Source organism: Trichomycterus rosablanca, chromosome 10, assembly GCF_030014385.1.
Source record: "Trichomycterus rosablanca isolate fTriRos1 chromosome 10, fTriRos1.hap1, whole genome shotgun sequence".
Classification (NCBI taxonomy): domain Eukaryota; kingdom Metazoa; phylum Chordata; class Actinopteri; order Siluriformes; family Trichomycteridae; genus Trichomycterus; species Trichomycterus rosablanca.
The window spans coordinates 23,994,314-24,010,991 of NC_085997.1; the positions used below are offsets into that span (position 1 = coordinate 23,994,314).

The 16,678-nt window shown below is 39.5% G+C and overlaps 1 protein-coding gene across 1 annotated transcript in view; it reads right to left on the reverse strand.

Annotated features, from left to right (window-relative positions):
- ankfn1 (ankyrin repeat and fibronectin type III domain containing 1) overlaps window positions 1-16,678 on the reverse strand; it is a 91,390-nt gene that overhangs the window by 6,748 nt on the left and 67,964 nt on the right. The window contains exons 14-16 of the mRNA XM_063003939.1: window positions 9,231-9,381; window positions 2,582-2,750; window positions 451-617 (exon numbers count right to left, since the gene is read on the reverse strand). Of these exons, the coding sequence (XP_062860009.1) occupies window positions 451-617; window positions 2,582-2,750; window positions 9,231-9,381 (487 nt within the window). The remainder of the gene's footprint in view (window positions 1-450; window positions 618-2,581; window positions 2,751-9,230; window positions 9,382-16,678) is intronic.

Genomic DNA, 16,678 nt, shown 5'->3' on the forward strand with positions numbered 1-16,678 from the left:
CTGCGGTCAGTGCGCCACTTTTTTCCACAGCCGCTTGGATCCGACATCACACAAACACTCTTGTGGTTTTGTGGTCAATCTCAATTAATAGTCCAGACCAGGGTGGCGAAGAGGGATTATTTCAGCCCAGTGCACTGAAAAGACAGCTCCCTTTCAAGTCTTGTACGGAGACTCTGTTAAGATCGTACTGAAATTTCAACACGAGAAAAACAGGCCGTTTTACAGTTTATATGTCTAGTAGTTAATACTTTACAGCATCAATAAACAATTCTAATTGGATTATTATCTTAATTTGTTTTTGTAGCTTGACATTTCACACACCTCAGTGTGTCTGGGAATGTGTGTGAGACGTGCAACTGGGTAACAAATTACGTCCCATCAAACCTCTTGTCAAAGTGATGTTTTAGATGGATGTTTTAAACAGTAAACCTGTCAGTGTAGTGTAAATACCTGAATGTAGTCAAGGATATGCTGGTGTCTCTGTTTAGCAATGGAGAGTTCAGCGTCAGTGATTGCTTCTCTCAAAGCCTGCTGGGTGATCAAGGCATCCAAGTCCAGCACGGAGGACAGACGGCAGTACAGGTTAATAAACTTCTCCTTGTATGCACAGAAGTGAACTGTGTACAAAAAAGGAGGTTGATCAGTATCATATAACAGCTGTAATACATAAGGTAACAAAAATAGACTTAAAAGTAATTCATTATTTAAAGTTTTTTATGGTAAAGTGATACAGTGGTAGCCTAGTGGGTGGGACTTTGGGCTATCAATCAAAAAGTTAAAAGCCATGCTGCCACTGTTGGGCCCTTGAGCAAGGTCCTTAACCCTGTCTGCTCCAGGGGCGCCATACAATGGCTGACCCTGCGCTCTGACCTCAGCTTCCAAACAAGCTGGGATATGCGAAAAAGGAATTTTGTTGTACTGTACACCTGTATATTTATATATGACAAATAAAAGCATTTATACATGTGGCTCTGCTCTATTTTTCTGCATTGAAGTTAATATTAAGAGCACTTGCAGTAAATATGGATGGACATGTTTATTTAAATATCCCAATATCAAAATGCATCTCAGTTTTTTGTAAATACAATACCCAAAGATGTATAATCTAAAGAGGTGAGTAGTTAAAACCTTACTGAATGAGAAGGACTGCCTCTTTAAGTGCAGAGTTACTATTGTCCACTTCTATCTTGTTCTAGTATCTTACAACAAGAAGGGTAGACACTTTTAACTTAAATAAAAGACCAACATGATTTCAACTCATGAATGATCTGTTATTGTTTAAATGTCATTTCACAGCTCCACTTACCATAAAGAAGCACTTTGTAGTTCTACAATTACTGACTGTAGTCTATCTGTTTCTCTGAATGCTTTGTTAGCCCCCTTTCATACTGTTCTTCAATGGTCAGGACCCCCACAGGATCACTACAGAGCAGGGATTATTTAGGTGGTGGATCATTCTCAGCACTGCAGTGACACTGACATGGTGGTGGTGTGTTAGTGTGTGTTGTGCTGGTGTGAGTGGATAAGACACAGCAGTGCTGCTGGAGTTTTTAAATACTGTGCACTCTATTAGACACTCCTACCTAGTTGTTCCACCTTGTAGATGTAAAGTCAAAAACGATCGCTCATCTATTGCTGCTGTTTGAGTTGGTCATCTTCTAGACCTTCATCAGTGGCGCTGTTGGGGTACTGTTGGCTGGATATTTTTGGTTGGTGGATGAAAGGGTGAAAGGGGGCTAACAAAGCATGCAGAGAAACAGATGGACTTCAGTCAGTAATTGTAGAACTACAAAGTGCTTCTATATGGTAAGTGGAGCTGATAAAATGGACATAGAGTGTAGAAACAAGGAGGTGGTTTTAATCTTATGGCTGATTGGTGTATATAATAGTTTTACATGTAAAGCACTATTTTCTAAGTATTTATTTTAAAGAAATAGTGCCTTTACTTAAGTTACACTTTGCTACCTCGCCCATGGACCTGTTTGATAAAAACAATTTTTTTTGTTTAATTCTATAAAAAAACAAGCATTTTCTAAACTTTTATCAAAACCTCAAGTACCTAGCTAGGCTATAATTATTTATTATTACAGTCTTGCCTTTAATGAAAATCTGTGGGTGGTTATTAAGTGTCTTTAGACATAAATGACTCCACAGTATCACATTTCAACTGTGAATGTTCTAAACTTTCCAAATAGCATCAGACCATGAGGCAAACAAGCTAATGAGTATACTAAATTACAAGCACAGCCCTGAACATCAACAAGATTCACTTCTTCATGGGCTGATTTTAATAAAAATGATCTATCATTGTTTACACAGATCTGGTTCAACTATAATATCAATTACTTTAACCTTTTTCTCATTTTAAGGCAGTCTGGGGTGGAAGGGGGTGTTTGGCTAGCCGCAGAGCAGACTGCTCCCCTGCTGGCGTGTGTATGTGTGGGTCTGTGTGATTTAGTAAAGCTCCGCTGGGAGCATGATTGGAGGAGAAGAGGGGGGGGGGAGAGAGAGAAAGGAATCTGTGGATTTTATAAGGCCAACTGAGCTAATATTGTAGAGCTTGAAACAGAAGCCAGTGTACCGAGCTCAAACATTTGAAGAGGGAGGTTGAGGAAGCCTGAGTGGGGTGTGTAGGGATTGGTCTGGCCCGGGGCAGTGCACACAGCGTCTGAGGCAGGCAGCAGCAGAAGAAAGGACACATTGTGACCCAACTCGAGCACCTCCTGTGTGTAGAGACGGAAGTGCTTGGCCTGTGTAAGAAACATAGACACACAAAGGCACCCACACAATTTTTAGTCTAAGTGAAACAATGGCATCCCATATTAGTCTGGTAGCTGATGAAAAATTAAACAGACACAAATGCTAACTTTTCTCTGCACTTTAACACATCTTTAAACACATCTGCATGTTCAGAATGATCTAAAAAGCAATTTTAATGACATTTTCTATAAGTTCTTATTGTCAAAAAAGAATTAAGTAAAAAGTGGTGTGAAATATATACTAAGCATTAATGGCGTTGACAGTAGGTGGCCACCCTTCCTAATGATTGACTTTAGATGTTTCAGCCACACCCATTGCTAACAGGTGTATAAAAGCAATTAATAAAATAAACGATATGCTTCTAAAGGTATGCCAGCAGTTAGGAGAAGGTTTTTTTCTGCTCCTAAATCACTGTGTCCCTGTACAAAGAAAAGTCCATAAAGACAAAATTTGGTGTGAAGACACTGCAGTGACCTTCACAAATCCTTGAACTAGACTCAAGTGAGCATATTTAGAATACACTGGAACATCAATTGTAACCCAGCCACAAAGGGTGGGTGTGGGGCTTGCGCAACTCCATTACAAGGGACAGTGGTAGTCTAGTAGAGCAGAGTAGAGCTTTGGGCTATCAATAAGAAGATTGTGGGTTAAATCCAGGCTCTGCCCACCAGCCAGGGGTGGGCCCTTAAGCAAGCTTTCATTGTAGTGTACATATATATATATATACAGGGGTTGGACAAAATAACTGAAACACCTGTCATTTTAGTGTGGGAGGTTTCATGGCTAAATTGGACCAGTCTGGTGGCCAATCTTCATTAATTGCACATTGCACCAGTAAGAGCAGAGTGTGAAGGTTCAATTAGCAGGGTAAGAGCACAGTTTTGCTCAAAATATTGCAATGCACACAACATTATGGGTGACATACCAGAGTTCAAAAGAGGACAAATTGTTGGTGCACGTCTTGCTGGCGCATCTGTGACCAAGACAGCAAGTCTTTGTGATGTATCAAGAGCCACGGTATCCAGGGTAATGTCAGCATACCACCAAGAAGGACAAACCACATCCAACAGGATTAACTGTGGACGCAAGAGGAAGCTGTCTGAAAGGGATGTTCGGGTGCTAACCCGGATTGTATCCAAAAAACATAAAACCACGGCTGCCCAAATCACGGCAGAATTAAATGTGCACCTCAACTCTCCTGTTTCCACCAGAACTGTCCGTCGGGAGCTCCACAGGGTCAATATACACGGCCGGGCTGCTATAGCCAAACCTTTGGTCACTCGTGCCAATGCCAAACGTCGGTTTTAATGGTGCAAGGAGCGCAAATCTTGGGCTGTGGACAATGTGAAACATGTATTGTTCTCTGATGAGTCCACCTTTACTGTTTTCCCCACATCCGGGAGAGTTACGGTGTGGAGAAGCCCCAAAGAAGCGTACCACCCAGACTGTTGCATGCCCAGAGTGAAGCATGGGGGTGGATCAGTGATGGTTTGGGCTGCCATATCATGGCATTCCCTTGGCCCAATACTTGTGCTAGATGGGCGCGTCACTGCCAAGGACTACCGAACCATTCTGGAGGACCATGTGCATCCAATGGCGGTGCCGTGTATCAGGATGACAATGCACCAATACACACAGCAAGACTGGTGAAAGATTGGTTTGATGAACATGAAAGTGAAGTTGAACATCTCCCATGGCCTGCACAGTCACCAGATCTAAATATTATTGAGCCACTTTGGGGTGTTTTGGAGAAGCGAGTCAGGAAACGTTTTCCTCCACCAGCATCACGTAGTGACCTGGCCACTATCCTGCAAGAAGAATGGCTTAAAATCCCTCTGACCACTGTGCAGGACTTGTATATGTCATTTCCAAGACGAATTGACGCTGTATTGGCCGCAAAAGGAGGCCCTACACCATACTAATAAATTATTGTGGTCTAAAACCAGGTGTTTCAGTTATTTTGTCCAACCCCTGTATATATACAGTATATATATATATATATATATATATATATATATATATATATATATATATATATATATATATTATATATATATACAGTGTATCACAAAAGTGAGTACACCCCTCACATTTCTGCAAATATTTTATTATATCTTTTCATGGGACAACACTATAGAAATAAAACTTGGATATAAGTTAGAGTAGTCAGTGTACAGCTTGTATAGCAGTGTAGATTTACTGTCTTCTGAAAATAACTCAACACACAGCCATTAATGTCTAAATGGCTGGCAACATAAGTGAGTACACCCCACAGTGAACATGTCCAAATTGTGCCCAAAGTGTCAATATTTTGTGTGACCACCATTATTATCCAGCACTGCCTTAACCCTCCTGGGCATGGAATTCACCAGAGCTGCACAGGTTGCTACTGGAATCCTCTTCCACTCCTCCATGATGACATCACGGAGCTGGTGGATGTTAGACACCTTGAACTCCTCCACCTTCCACTTGAGGATGCGCCACAGGTGCTCAATTGGGTTTAGTCCATCACCTTTACCTTCAGCTTCCTCAGCAAGGCAGTTGTCATCTTGGAGGTTGTGTTTGGGGTCGTTATCTTGTTGGAAAACTGCCATGAGGCCCAGTTTTCCAAGGGAGGGGATCATGCTCTGTTTCAGAATGTCACAGTACATGTTGGAATTCATGTTTCCCTCAATGAACTGCAGCTCCCCAGTGCCAGCAACACTCATGCAGCCCAAGACCATGATGCTACCACCACCATGCTTGACTGTAGGCAAGATACAGTTGTCTTGGTACTTCTCACCAGGGCACCGCCACACATGCTGGACACCATCTGAGCCAAACAAGTTTATCTTGGTCTCGTCAGACCACAGGGCATTCCAGTAATCCATGTTCTTGGACTGCTTGTTTTCAGCAAACTGTTTGCTGGCTTTCTTGTGCGTCAGCTTCCTTCTGGGATGACGACCATGCAGACCGAGTTGATGCAGTGTGCGGCGTATGGTCTGAGCACTGACAGGCTGACCTCCCACGTCTTCAACCTCTGCAGCAATGCTGGCAGCACTCATGTGTCTATTTTTTAAAGCCAACCTCTGGATATGACGCCGAACACGTGGACTCAACTTCTTTGGTCGACCCTGGCGAAGCCTGTTCCGAGTGGAACCTGTCCTGGAAAACCGCTGTATGACCTTGGCCACCATGCTGTAGCTCAGTTTCAGGGTGTTAGCAATCTTCTTATAGCCCAGGCCATCTTTGTGGAGAGCAACAATTCTATTTCTCACATCCTCAGAGAGTTCTTTGCCATGAGGTGCCATGTTGAATATCCAGTGGCCAGTATGAGAGAATTGTACCCAAAACACCAAATTTAACAGCCCTGCTCCCCATTTACACCTGGGACCTTGACACATGACACCAGGGAGGGACAACGACACATTTGGGCACAATTTGGACATGTTCACTGTGGGGTGTACTCACTTATGTTGCCAGCTATTTAGACATTAATGGCTGTGTGTTGAGTTATTTTCAGAAGACAGTAAATCTACACTGCTATACAAGCTGTACACTGACTACTCTAAGTTATATCCAAGTTTCATGTCTATAGTGTTGTCCCATGAAAAGATATAATGAAATATTTGCAGAAATGTGAGGGGTGTACTCACTTTTGTTTGGTGATACACTGTATATACAGTATATACTGTATATATATATATACACAGTATATACTGTATATACAGTACATTGATATGCGTGCATATATATATATATACAGTGTATCACAAAAGTGAGTACACCCCTCACATTTCTGCAGATATTTAAGTATATCTTTTCATGGGACAACACTGACAAAATGACACTTTGACACAATGAAAAGTAGTCTGTGTGCAGCTTATATAACAGTGTAAATTTATTCTTCCCTCAAAATAACTCAATATACAGCCATTAATGTCTAAACCACAAGCAACAAAAGTGAGTACACCCCTTAGTGAAAGTTCCTGAAGTGTCAATATTTTGTGTGGCCACCATTATTTCCCAGAACTGCCTTAACTCTCCTGGGCATGGAGTTTACCAGAGCTTCACAGGTTGCCACTGGAATGCTTTTCCACTCCTCCATGACGACATCACGGAGCTGGCGGATATTCGAGACTTTGCGCTCCTCCACCTTCCGCTTGACGATGCCCCAAAGATGTTCTATTGGGTTTAGGTCTGGAGACATGCTTGGCCAATCCATCACCTTTACCCTCAGCCTCTTCAATAAAGCAGTGGTCGTCTTAGAGGTGTGTTTGGGGTCGTTATCATGCTGGAACACTGCCCTGCGACCCAGTTTCCGGAGGGAGGGGATCATGCTCTGCTTCAGTATTTCACAGTACATATTGGAGTTCATGTGTCCCTCAATGAAATGTAACTCCCCAACACCTGCTGCACTCATGCAGCCCCAGACCATGGCATTCCCACCACCATGCTTGACTGTAGGCATGACACACTTATCTTTGTACTCCTCACCTGATTGCCGCCACACATGCTTGAGACCATCTGAACCAAACAAATTAATCTTGGTCTCATCAGACCATAGGACATGGTTCCAGTAATCCATGTCCTTTGTTGACATGTCTTCAGCAAACTGTTTGCGGGCTTTCTTGTGTATAGACTTCAGAAGAGGCTTCCTTCTGGGGTGACAGCCATGCAGACCAATTTGATGTAGTGTGCGGCGTATGGTCTGAGCACTGACAGGCTGACCCCCCACGTTTTCAATCTCTGCAGCAATGCTGACAGCACTCCTGCGCCTATCTTTCAAAGACAGCAGTTGGATGTGACGCTGAGCACGTGCACTCAGCTTCTTTGGACGACCAACGCGAGGTCTGTTCTGAGTGGACCCTGCTCTTTTAAAACGCTGGATGATCTTGGCCACTGTGCTGCAGCTCAGTTTCAGGGTGTTGGCAATCTTCTTGTAGCCTTGGCCATCTTCATGTAGCGCAACAATTCATCTTTTAAGATCCTCAGAGAGTTCTTTGCCATGAGGTGCCATGTTGGAACTTTCAGTGACCAGTATGAGAGAGTGTGAGAGCTGTACTACTAAATTGAACACGCCTGCTCCCTATGCACACCTGAGACCTAGTAACACTAACAAATCACATGACATTTTGGAGGGAAAATGACAAGCAGTGCTCAATTTGGACATTTAGGGGTGTAGTCTCTTAGGGGTGTACTCACTTTTGTTGCCGGTAGTTTAGACATTAATGGCTGTATACTGAGTTTTTTTGAGAGAAGAATAAATGTACACTGTTATATAAGCTGCACACAGACTACTTTTCATTGTGTCAAAGTGTCATTTTGTCAGTGTTGTCCCATGAAAAGATATACTTAAATATCTGCAGAAATGTGAGGGGTGTACTCACTTTTGTGATACACTGTATAATGTTTTGGCCGGCCAACTCGATTGTATTTTGTAAATCCATCTAGCATACACAATTGGTCAATAAGTTTGCTGGGTGGGAAAAGACCGGACTAATAAGAGGGTGGTGTCTTCAATGCGCCTGTACAAAAGTAGAGGAATGCGGAGATCAGTGTGTGACTCTTCATGCACGAGACTGGCCTGATGCGCAAATTCACCAAAATATAGGCGAATTACAAGGGGTCGGTGGACAGCACTCAGGAAGGAGGGAGCATGTGTCAGGCATATACGTATATCTTCCTCTGACATGATCAAGGTCCCCAGAAGCAAAGGACTAATTGGCTACACTAAAAAAAATGGGAGAAAAAATAAGAAAAAGCCATAATTTAAACAGAAAAAAAGGAGCCAGCCCGAAACTCTGTTTCAGAAGGATAGAGCCATATATTAATTGTATGCAAAACGGCACCAAGTTCTCTGTGCCTGAGCCCATCTCAGATGGGCCAAAAGACAATGGAAATGTGCTGTGGTCAGATAGGTCAACGTTTCAGCTTTTCTTTCAGGGAAAATGCATGATGACTGGCCTCCTATTAAAAATCTATGATGCACCATGAAGATGAGAGACAGTGGAGGCCAAAGTCGAGTATCAATCAAGAATGGGCAAAACTGCAACAATTAGCATCCTCAATTCCCAAATAATTAAATAGTGAAATTAGTGGGGAAAGGTTGTGTAAGAGTGGTGAACATGCCTCAGTCCCAGCTTTTAGGTCAATACAAATAGTGAAAACCTGTTCTTTGTACCTTTCAGTCAGTTGAATAAAGGTCCAGGCGAATTAACAAATTATATGTTTGTTTTATTATATTTAACAAAATGTCCCAACATTTTCACAAACAGGGTTTGTATTTGCCTTCTATTAATAGATGTGTCTAAAATAGCCAAATCCATTCATTTCAAGGAGACTTCAGGAGTCATTTCAAGGAGTTTCAGCACACTTTCGGAATGTTGTGTATTTGCTATCAGATGAAGGTAGCCGTTTTTTCTGAATCATGTAATATTTTGGTAAACAGTGGTATTATTGTGAGCTACAGTGCTGGCTGTGTTCAGTACCTGGTGAAGAGGTAGATTAATCTGGCGCAGCAGATTCTTAATGGCTGTCTGAAGTTCGGAGAAGAGCACGGGAGCGTGGCAGTCTGCTGCCTGATCTGCTCTTTCCACCTCCTCAGGGCCAGACAGACTATTCAGCCATTCCCACTCTTCCCTGGGCAGGAAGACACAAAATTCAGTAATGAGACACACACACACTCATACACACAAATATGCAGAGAAATACACTACAGACATATTTCCCTCAGTCTAGGCGCCTGCTTTAGAATGTGCCACTCTATACTCCCATTACGTGATGATGGAGTTGCCAGGAGAAAGTGAACAGCCAGGGAAGTTCTTGATACGAGAGCAAAATGTTTGCCACCAACCACTAAACACCCCCTTATTTTCAGTCTGAACGTCTTGTTCTGAGTTCTGACTCACTATACAGATTCTACGACTACATTGTTGTTTATACAGTGTTGTTGCTCCAGATGCATTAGTCTACTCAAGCATTAAGCTTCAGTCTAGCAAGTACTAAATACATACAGAGCATTCAATACTCTGCATCATCAACAGAGCTGGCAAAACAACACTTACATAAGAATGAGCCCTAGTTAGAGTGACGGTGGGTCTGGCTTCCCCAGGGTTACTGGGCGCAATGCTGTAATACACTCCGGACAGGTCTTCAATTCATCGTGGGGCCTCTGCCACTCTCAGCCACTCTCAGCCACACAAAGAAATAGCCAATTACGTCTGCACGTACTGAATCCCAGCAGTAGTGGACGAATGTAATTTATTGATGCGCAAACATACACATATTTATTAAACAAAAATTGAGTTATGATTGCAATGTCTCTGCAGGACCCAGCCTAAACACATATTTCATTTTCATCAACCGCTTTATCCTTGAAAGAGTCACAGCGGGTCCGGATCAACTCTGAAACAATAGGCACAAGGCAGCGATAGCAGTTGGCAGGGCACCAATCCATCGCAGGGCCTCAGCCATTCTCTCCAACCCCCACACCTTCGAAGACTTAGCCAATCATGTCTGTGTAAATGCCTGGGTAGCCGATAGCACCACTGAGATTTGAACCCAGAGTGCTAGCATAACAGACCACTGCGCCACCCTAGCACACAATTTTAAATATTATTTATTTAGATTTGTTTTAGAAGACGCGCCAAATCATTCAAAATGATAGTACCAACTAACTTTTCACAAGGTTTTTGTTCATGTTCACGATGTTTGATTCTTCTGTTTTCACCAAAAATAGAATTATCAAAGCAAGTGAGGAGAAAAAAATTTCAGACTAATTAAATTAATTATTTCAGTATCCTGTGGTCTGTGTGCAACCTTGAACCAAGTCAACGTACTTCTCCTCTCATCTACTTACACATTTGAAATAAAATGATGGTGAGTCAAATCTGGTGCTTTTAAACAGAAGCTGAAATGAATCAGGTTTAATTTTAGACCAGTAAATATCTTTTGAAAATGGAATCTGTAGAAACAATATTTTGAAAGACAGTAAGTACAAATTAATACAAAAAAAAAGCTAGAAATACACGTTTAAATGTGTGTGTGATAAAGTAATCACTTCATAATTAAAAAGTTTCCTTTAACCAAGGTAATATAAATTTATCTTGTGTGACTCAATAGTCTGGCATAAAGTCAAGGAGTGCAATGGCTGCATATTTGCAAGACAATTTTTTTATTATGCAACATTTTCCACGATTTAAATTAGTCAGACATTATTCGGCAAGGCAAGTTCATTTATATAGCACCTTTCATACACTGCGGTTATTCAAGGTGCTGCAAAAATCAGAAAACACAGAGGTAATAATTAAAGATAAAGAAAATGAAAAGAGAATATAAAATAAAGACAAGGTTAAAACATGAATAATTCTGCATCAGATTATTTTCCTCAATACCATTCCTCTATACTACTCCTAATACTATTCATCTACACTACTCCTAATACTATTCATCTACACTACTCCTAATACTATTCATATATACTACTCCTAATACTATTCATCTACACTACTCCTAATACTATTCATATATACTACTCCTAATACTATTCATATATACTACTCCTAATACTATTCATCTATACTACTCCTAATACAATTCATCTACACTACTCCTAATACTCTTCATCTACACTACTCCTAATACTATTCATATATACTACTCCTAATACTATTCATATATACTACTCCTAATACTATTCCTCTATACTACTCCTAATACAATTCATCTACACTACTCCTAATACTCTTCATCTACACTACTCCTAATACTATTCATATATACTACTCCTAATACTATTCATATATACTACTCCTAATACTATTCCTCTATACTACTCCTAATACTATTCATCTACACTACTCCTAATACTATTCATATATACTACTCCTAATACTATTCATATATACTACTCCTAATACTATTCATATATACTACTCCTAATACTATTCATATATACTACTCCTAATACTATTCCTCTATACTACTCCTAATACAATTCATCTACACTACTCCTAATACTATTCATCTACACTACTCCTAATACTATTCATATATACTACTCCTAATACTATTCCTCTATACTACTCCTAATACTATTCATCTACACTACTCCTAATACTATTCATATATACTACTCCTAATACTATTCATATATACTACTCCTAATACTATTCCTCTATACTACTCCTAATATTATTCATCTGTACTACTCCTAATACTATTCATATATACTACTCCTAAAACTATTCCTCTATACTACTCCTAATACTATTCATCTATACTACTCCTGAAATTAATCATCTATACTACTCCTAATACTATTCATCTGTACTACTCCTAATACTAATCATCTATACTACTCCTGATACCATTCCTCTACACTACTCCTAATACTATTCATCTGTACTACTCCTAATACTAATCATCTATACTACTCCTAATACTATTCATCTATACTACTCATGACACTATTCATCTATACTACTCCTGATACCATTCCTCTATACTACTCCTAATACTATTTATCTGTACTACTCCTAATACCATTCCTCTATACTACTCCTAATACTATTCATCTACACTACTCCTAATACTATTCATATATACTACTCCTAATACTATTCATCTATACTACTCCTGATACCATTCCTCTATACTACTCCTAATACTATTCATCTATACTACTCCTAATACTATTCCTCTATACTACTCCTAATACTATTCATCTATACTACTCCTGATACCATTCCTCTATACTACTCCTAATACTATTCATCTATACTACTCCTACTACTATTCATCTGTACTACTCCTAATACTATTCATCTATACTACTCCTAATCCTATTCATCTGTACTACTCCTAATACTATTCCTCTATACTACTCCTAATACTATTCATCTATACTACTCCTGAAACTAATCATCTATACTACTCCTAATACTATTCATCTATACTACTCATGATACTATTCATCTATACTACTCCTGATAACATTCCTCTATACTACTCCTAATACTATTCATCTGTACTACTCCTAATACTATTCCTCTATACTACTCCTAATACTATTCATCTATACTACTCCTAATACTATTCATCTATACTACTCCTGAGACTAATCATCTATACTACTCCTGATACTATTCATCTATACTACTCATGATACTATTCATCTATACTACTCCTGATACCATTCCTCTATACTACTCCTAATACTATTTATCTGTACTACTCCTAATACCATTCCTCTATACTACTCCTAATACTATTCATCTACACTACTCCTAATACTATTCATATATACTACTCCTAATACTATTCATCTATACTACTCCTGATACCATTCCTCTATACTACTCCTAATACTATTCATCTATACTACTCCTAATACTATTCCTCTATACTACTCCTAATACTATTCATCTATACTACTCCTGATACCATTCCTCTATACTACTCCTAATACTATTCATCTGTACTACTCCTAATACTATTCCTCTATACTACTCCTAATACTATTCATCTATACTACTCCTGAAACTAATCATCTATACTACTCCTAATACTATTCATATATACTACTCCTAATACTCTTCCTCTATACTACTCCTAATCCTATTCATCTGTACTACTCCTAATACTATTCATCTATACTACTCCTAATCCTATTCATCTGTACTACTCCTAATACTATTCCTCTATACTACTCCTAATACTATTCATCTATACTACTCCTGAAACTAATCATCTATACTACTCCTAATACTATTCATCTATACTACTCATGATACTATTCATCTATACTACTCCTGATAACATTCCTCTATACTACTCCTAATACTATTCATCTGTACTACTCCTAATACTATTCCTCTATACTACTCCTAATACTATTCATCTATACTACTCCTAATACTATTCATCTATACTACTCCTGAGACTAATCATCTATACTACTCCTGATACTATTCATCTATACTACTCATGATACTATTCATCTATACTATTCCTCTATACTACTCCTGATACCATTCCTCTATACTACTCCTAATACTATTCATATATACTACTCCTGATACCATTCCTCTGTACTACTCCTAATATTATTCATCTATACTATTCCTCTATACTACTCCGGATACCATTCCTCTATACTACTCCTGATACTATTCATCTATACTACTCCTAATACTATTCCTCTATACTACTCCTAATACTATTCATCTGTACTACTCCTGATACCATTCCTCTATACTACTCCTAATACTATTCATCTATACTACTCCTGAAACTAATCATCTATACTACTCATAATACTATTCATCTATACTATTCCTCTGTACTACTCCTGATACTATTTATCGATACTACTCCTGATACTAATCCTCTATACTATTCATCTATACTACTCCTGATACTATTCCTCTATATTATTCCTCTATACTACTCCTGATACTATTCCTCTATATTATTCCTCTATACTACTCCTGATACTATTCCTCTATATTACTCCTGATACTATTCCACTATACTATTCATCTATACTACTCCTGATACTATTCCTCTATACTACTTCTGATACTATTCCTCTATACTATTCATCTATACTACTCCTGAAACTAATCATCTATACTACTCCTAATACTATTCCTCTATACTATTCCTGATACTATTCATCTATATTACTCCTGATACTATTCCTCTATACTATTCATCTATACTACTTCTGATACTATTCCTCTATACTACTACTGATACTATTCATCTATACTACTCCTGATACTATTCCTCTATATTACTCCTCTGTACTACTTCTGATACTATTTCTCTATACTACTTCTGATACTATTTCTCTATTCTATTCCTGTAAACCACTCCTGATACTATTCCTCTATACTACTCCTGACACTATTCCTCTATACTACTCCTGATACTATTCCTCTATACTACTCCTGACACTATTCCTCTATACTAATCCATGATAATATTGCTCATTAGTACAGTAACAGGGTATTTAGGCTTTGTTACCTGTTTTTGTTACCTTCTTTGAAATGTTTGTCACTCTGGATGATATTTTGTGCTAAATGTTAGAAGAAGTGCAACAGCATATCTGTATACCTAATGGGTAAACAGTTAGCTATTTAGAAATGTATAGCCTTTAACAATAAGTATACCCCTACTTGGCATCAATTAGGTACCAATGATCTGCATAATATTTTGTTACCTCAAGCAATTATCAAGCAAAAATGTTGATGTACCTACCAATTCTATTTCTGTTAATGATTTACAGTTTCATATTATGCAGCAGAAAGCACAGTTAGATACCAATAAGCCCAGATGGTGCATTAGGAACTATGTTGATGCAGCTTCTAATAATACACAAGTATCAGAGGGGGTAAGCCAGTTTAAAAAAAAAGAGAGAGAATTTCTTTGCTCCAAAGGTTTTCCTCGAGCCGTGAGTAGGCATCATCCTGCGTAAGCCTCCCGCCAACTTCCACGCTCCGACCCCATAGTAAATTTAGTTTTACTACCACACTGAATGGCAGGATAATGCTCTCACTGTCTGGACCTACCTACCAGGGTCAGCATCATGACCTGAGATGAAAATAAATAAATAGCTCCTTTACCGAACAAAAACAAACAGGAGTTTTGTTTTGCTCATAAAAAATGACCATGTCAAGAAAGTATGTGCTCCTGTGGTGAGGGGAGCATTCCATGACAAGCCAGCGCTTTGACATATTTTAATATTTCATTTTTACAGGCACATGCTCTCTCCAGTCAGTTATTGTACCAGTGAGAAACGTTGGTTTGTCTGGTCCTGCAGTATTCATCACAAATAAACATTTGTGCATTGGGCGCATGCAGTGGCACAAACATGGTTATTTACAGTGTATCACAAAAGTGAGTACACCCCTCACATTTCTGCAAATATTTCATTATATCTTTTCATGGGACAACACTATAGACATGAAACTTGGATATAACTTAGAGTAGTCAGTGTACAACTTGTATAGCAGTGTAGATTTACTGTCTTCTGAAAATAACTCAACACACAGCCATTAATGTCTAAATAGCTGGCAACATAAGTGAGTACACCCCACAGTGAACATGTCCAAATTGTGCCCAAAGTGTCAATATTTTGTGTGACCACCATTATTATCCAGCACTGCCTTAACCCTCCTTGGCATGGATTTCACCAGAGCTGCACAGGTTGCTACTGGAATCCTCTTCCACTCCTCCATGATGACATCACGGAGCTGGTGGATGTTAGACACCTTGAACTCCTCCACCTTCCACTTGAGGATGCGCCACAGGTGCTCAATTGGGTTTAGTCCATCACCTTTACCTTCAGCTTCCTCAGCAAGGCAGTTGTCATCTTGGAGGTTGTGTTTGGGGTCGTTATCCTGTTGAAAAACTGCCATGAGTTTTCGAAGGGAGGGGATCATGCTCTGTTACAGAATGTCACAGTACATGTTGGAATTCATGTTTCCCTCAATGAACTGCAGCTCCCCAGTGCCAGCAACACTCATGCAGCCCAAGACCATGATGCTACCACCACCATGCTTGACTGTAGGCAAGATACAGTTGTCTTGGTACTTCTCACCAGGGCGCCGCCACACATGCTGGACACCATCTGAGCCAAACAAGTTTATCTTGGTCTCGTCAGACCACAGGGCATTCCAGTAATCCATGTTCTTGGACTGCTTGTCTTCAGCAAACTGTTTGCGGGCTTTCTTGAGCATCAGCTTCCTTCTGATGACGACCATTAGGGCTGGGCGATATGGATCAAAAATTATATCTCGATATTTTTTTCTGAATGGCGATATACGATATATATCTCGATATTTTTTTATTCCATAAGGTAATAACAAAAAGACACTTCTGAGACAAAGCTACATGTTCCAATTTTTTTACAGGCACTTTTATTAATATT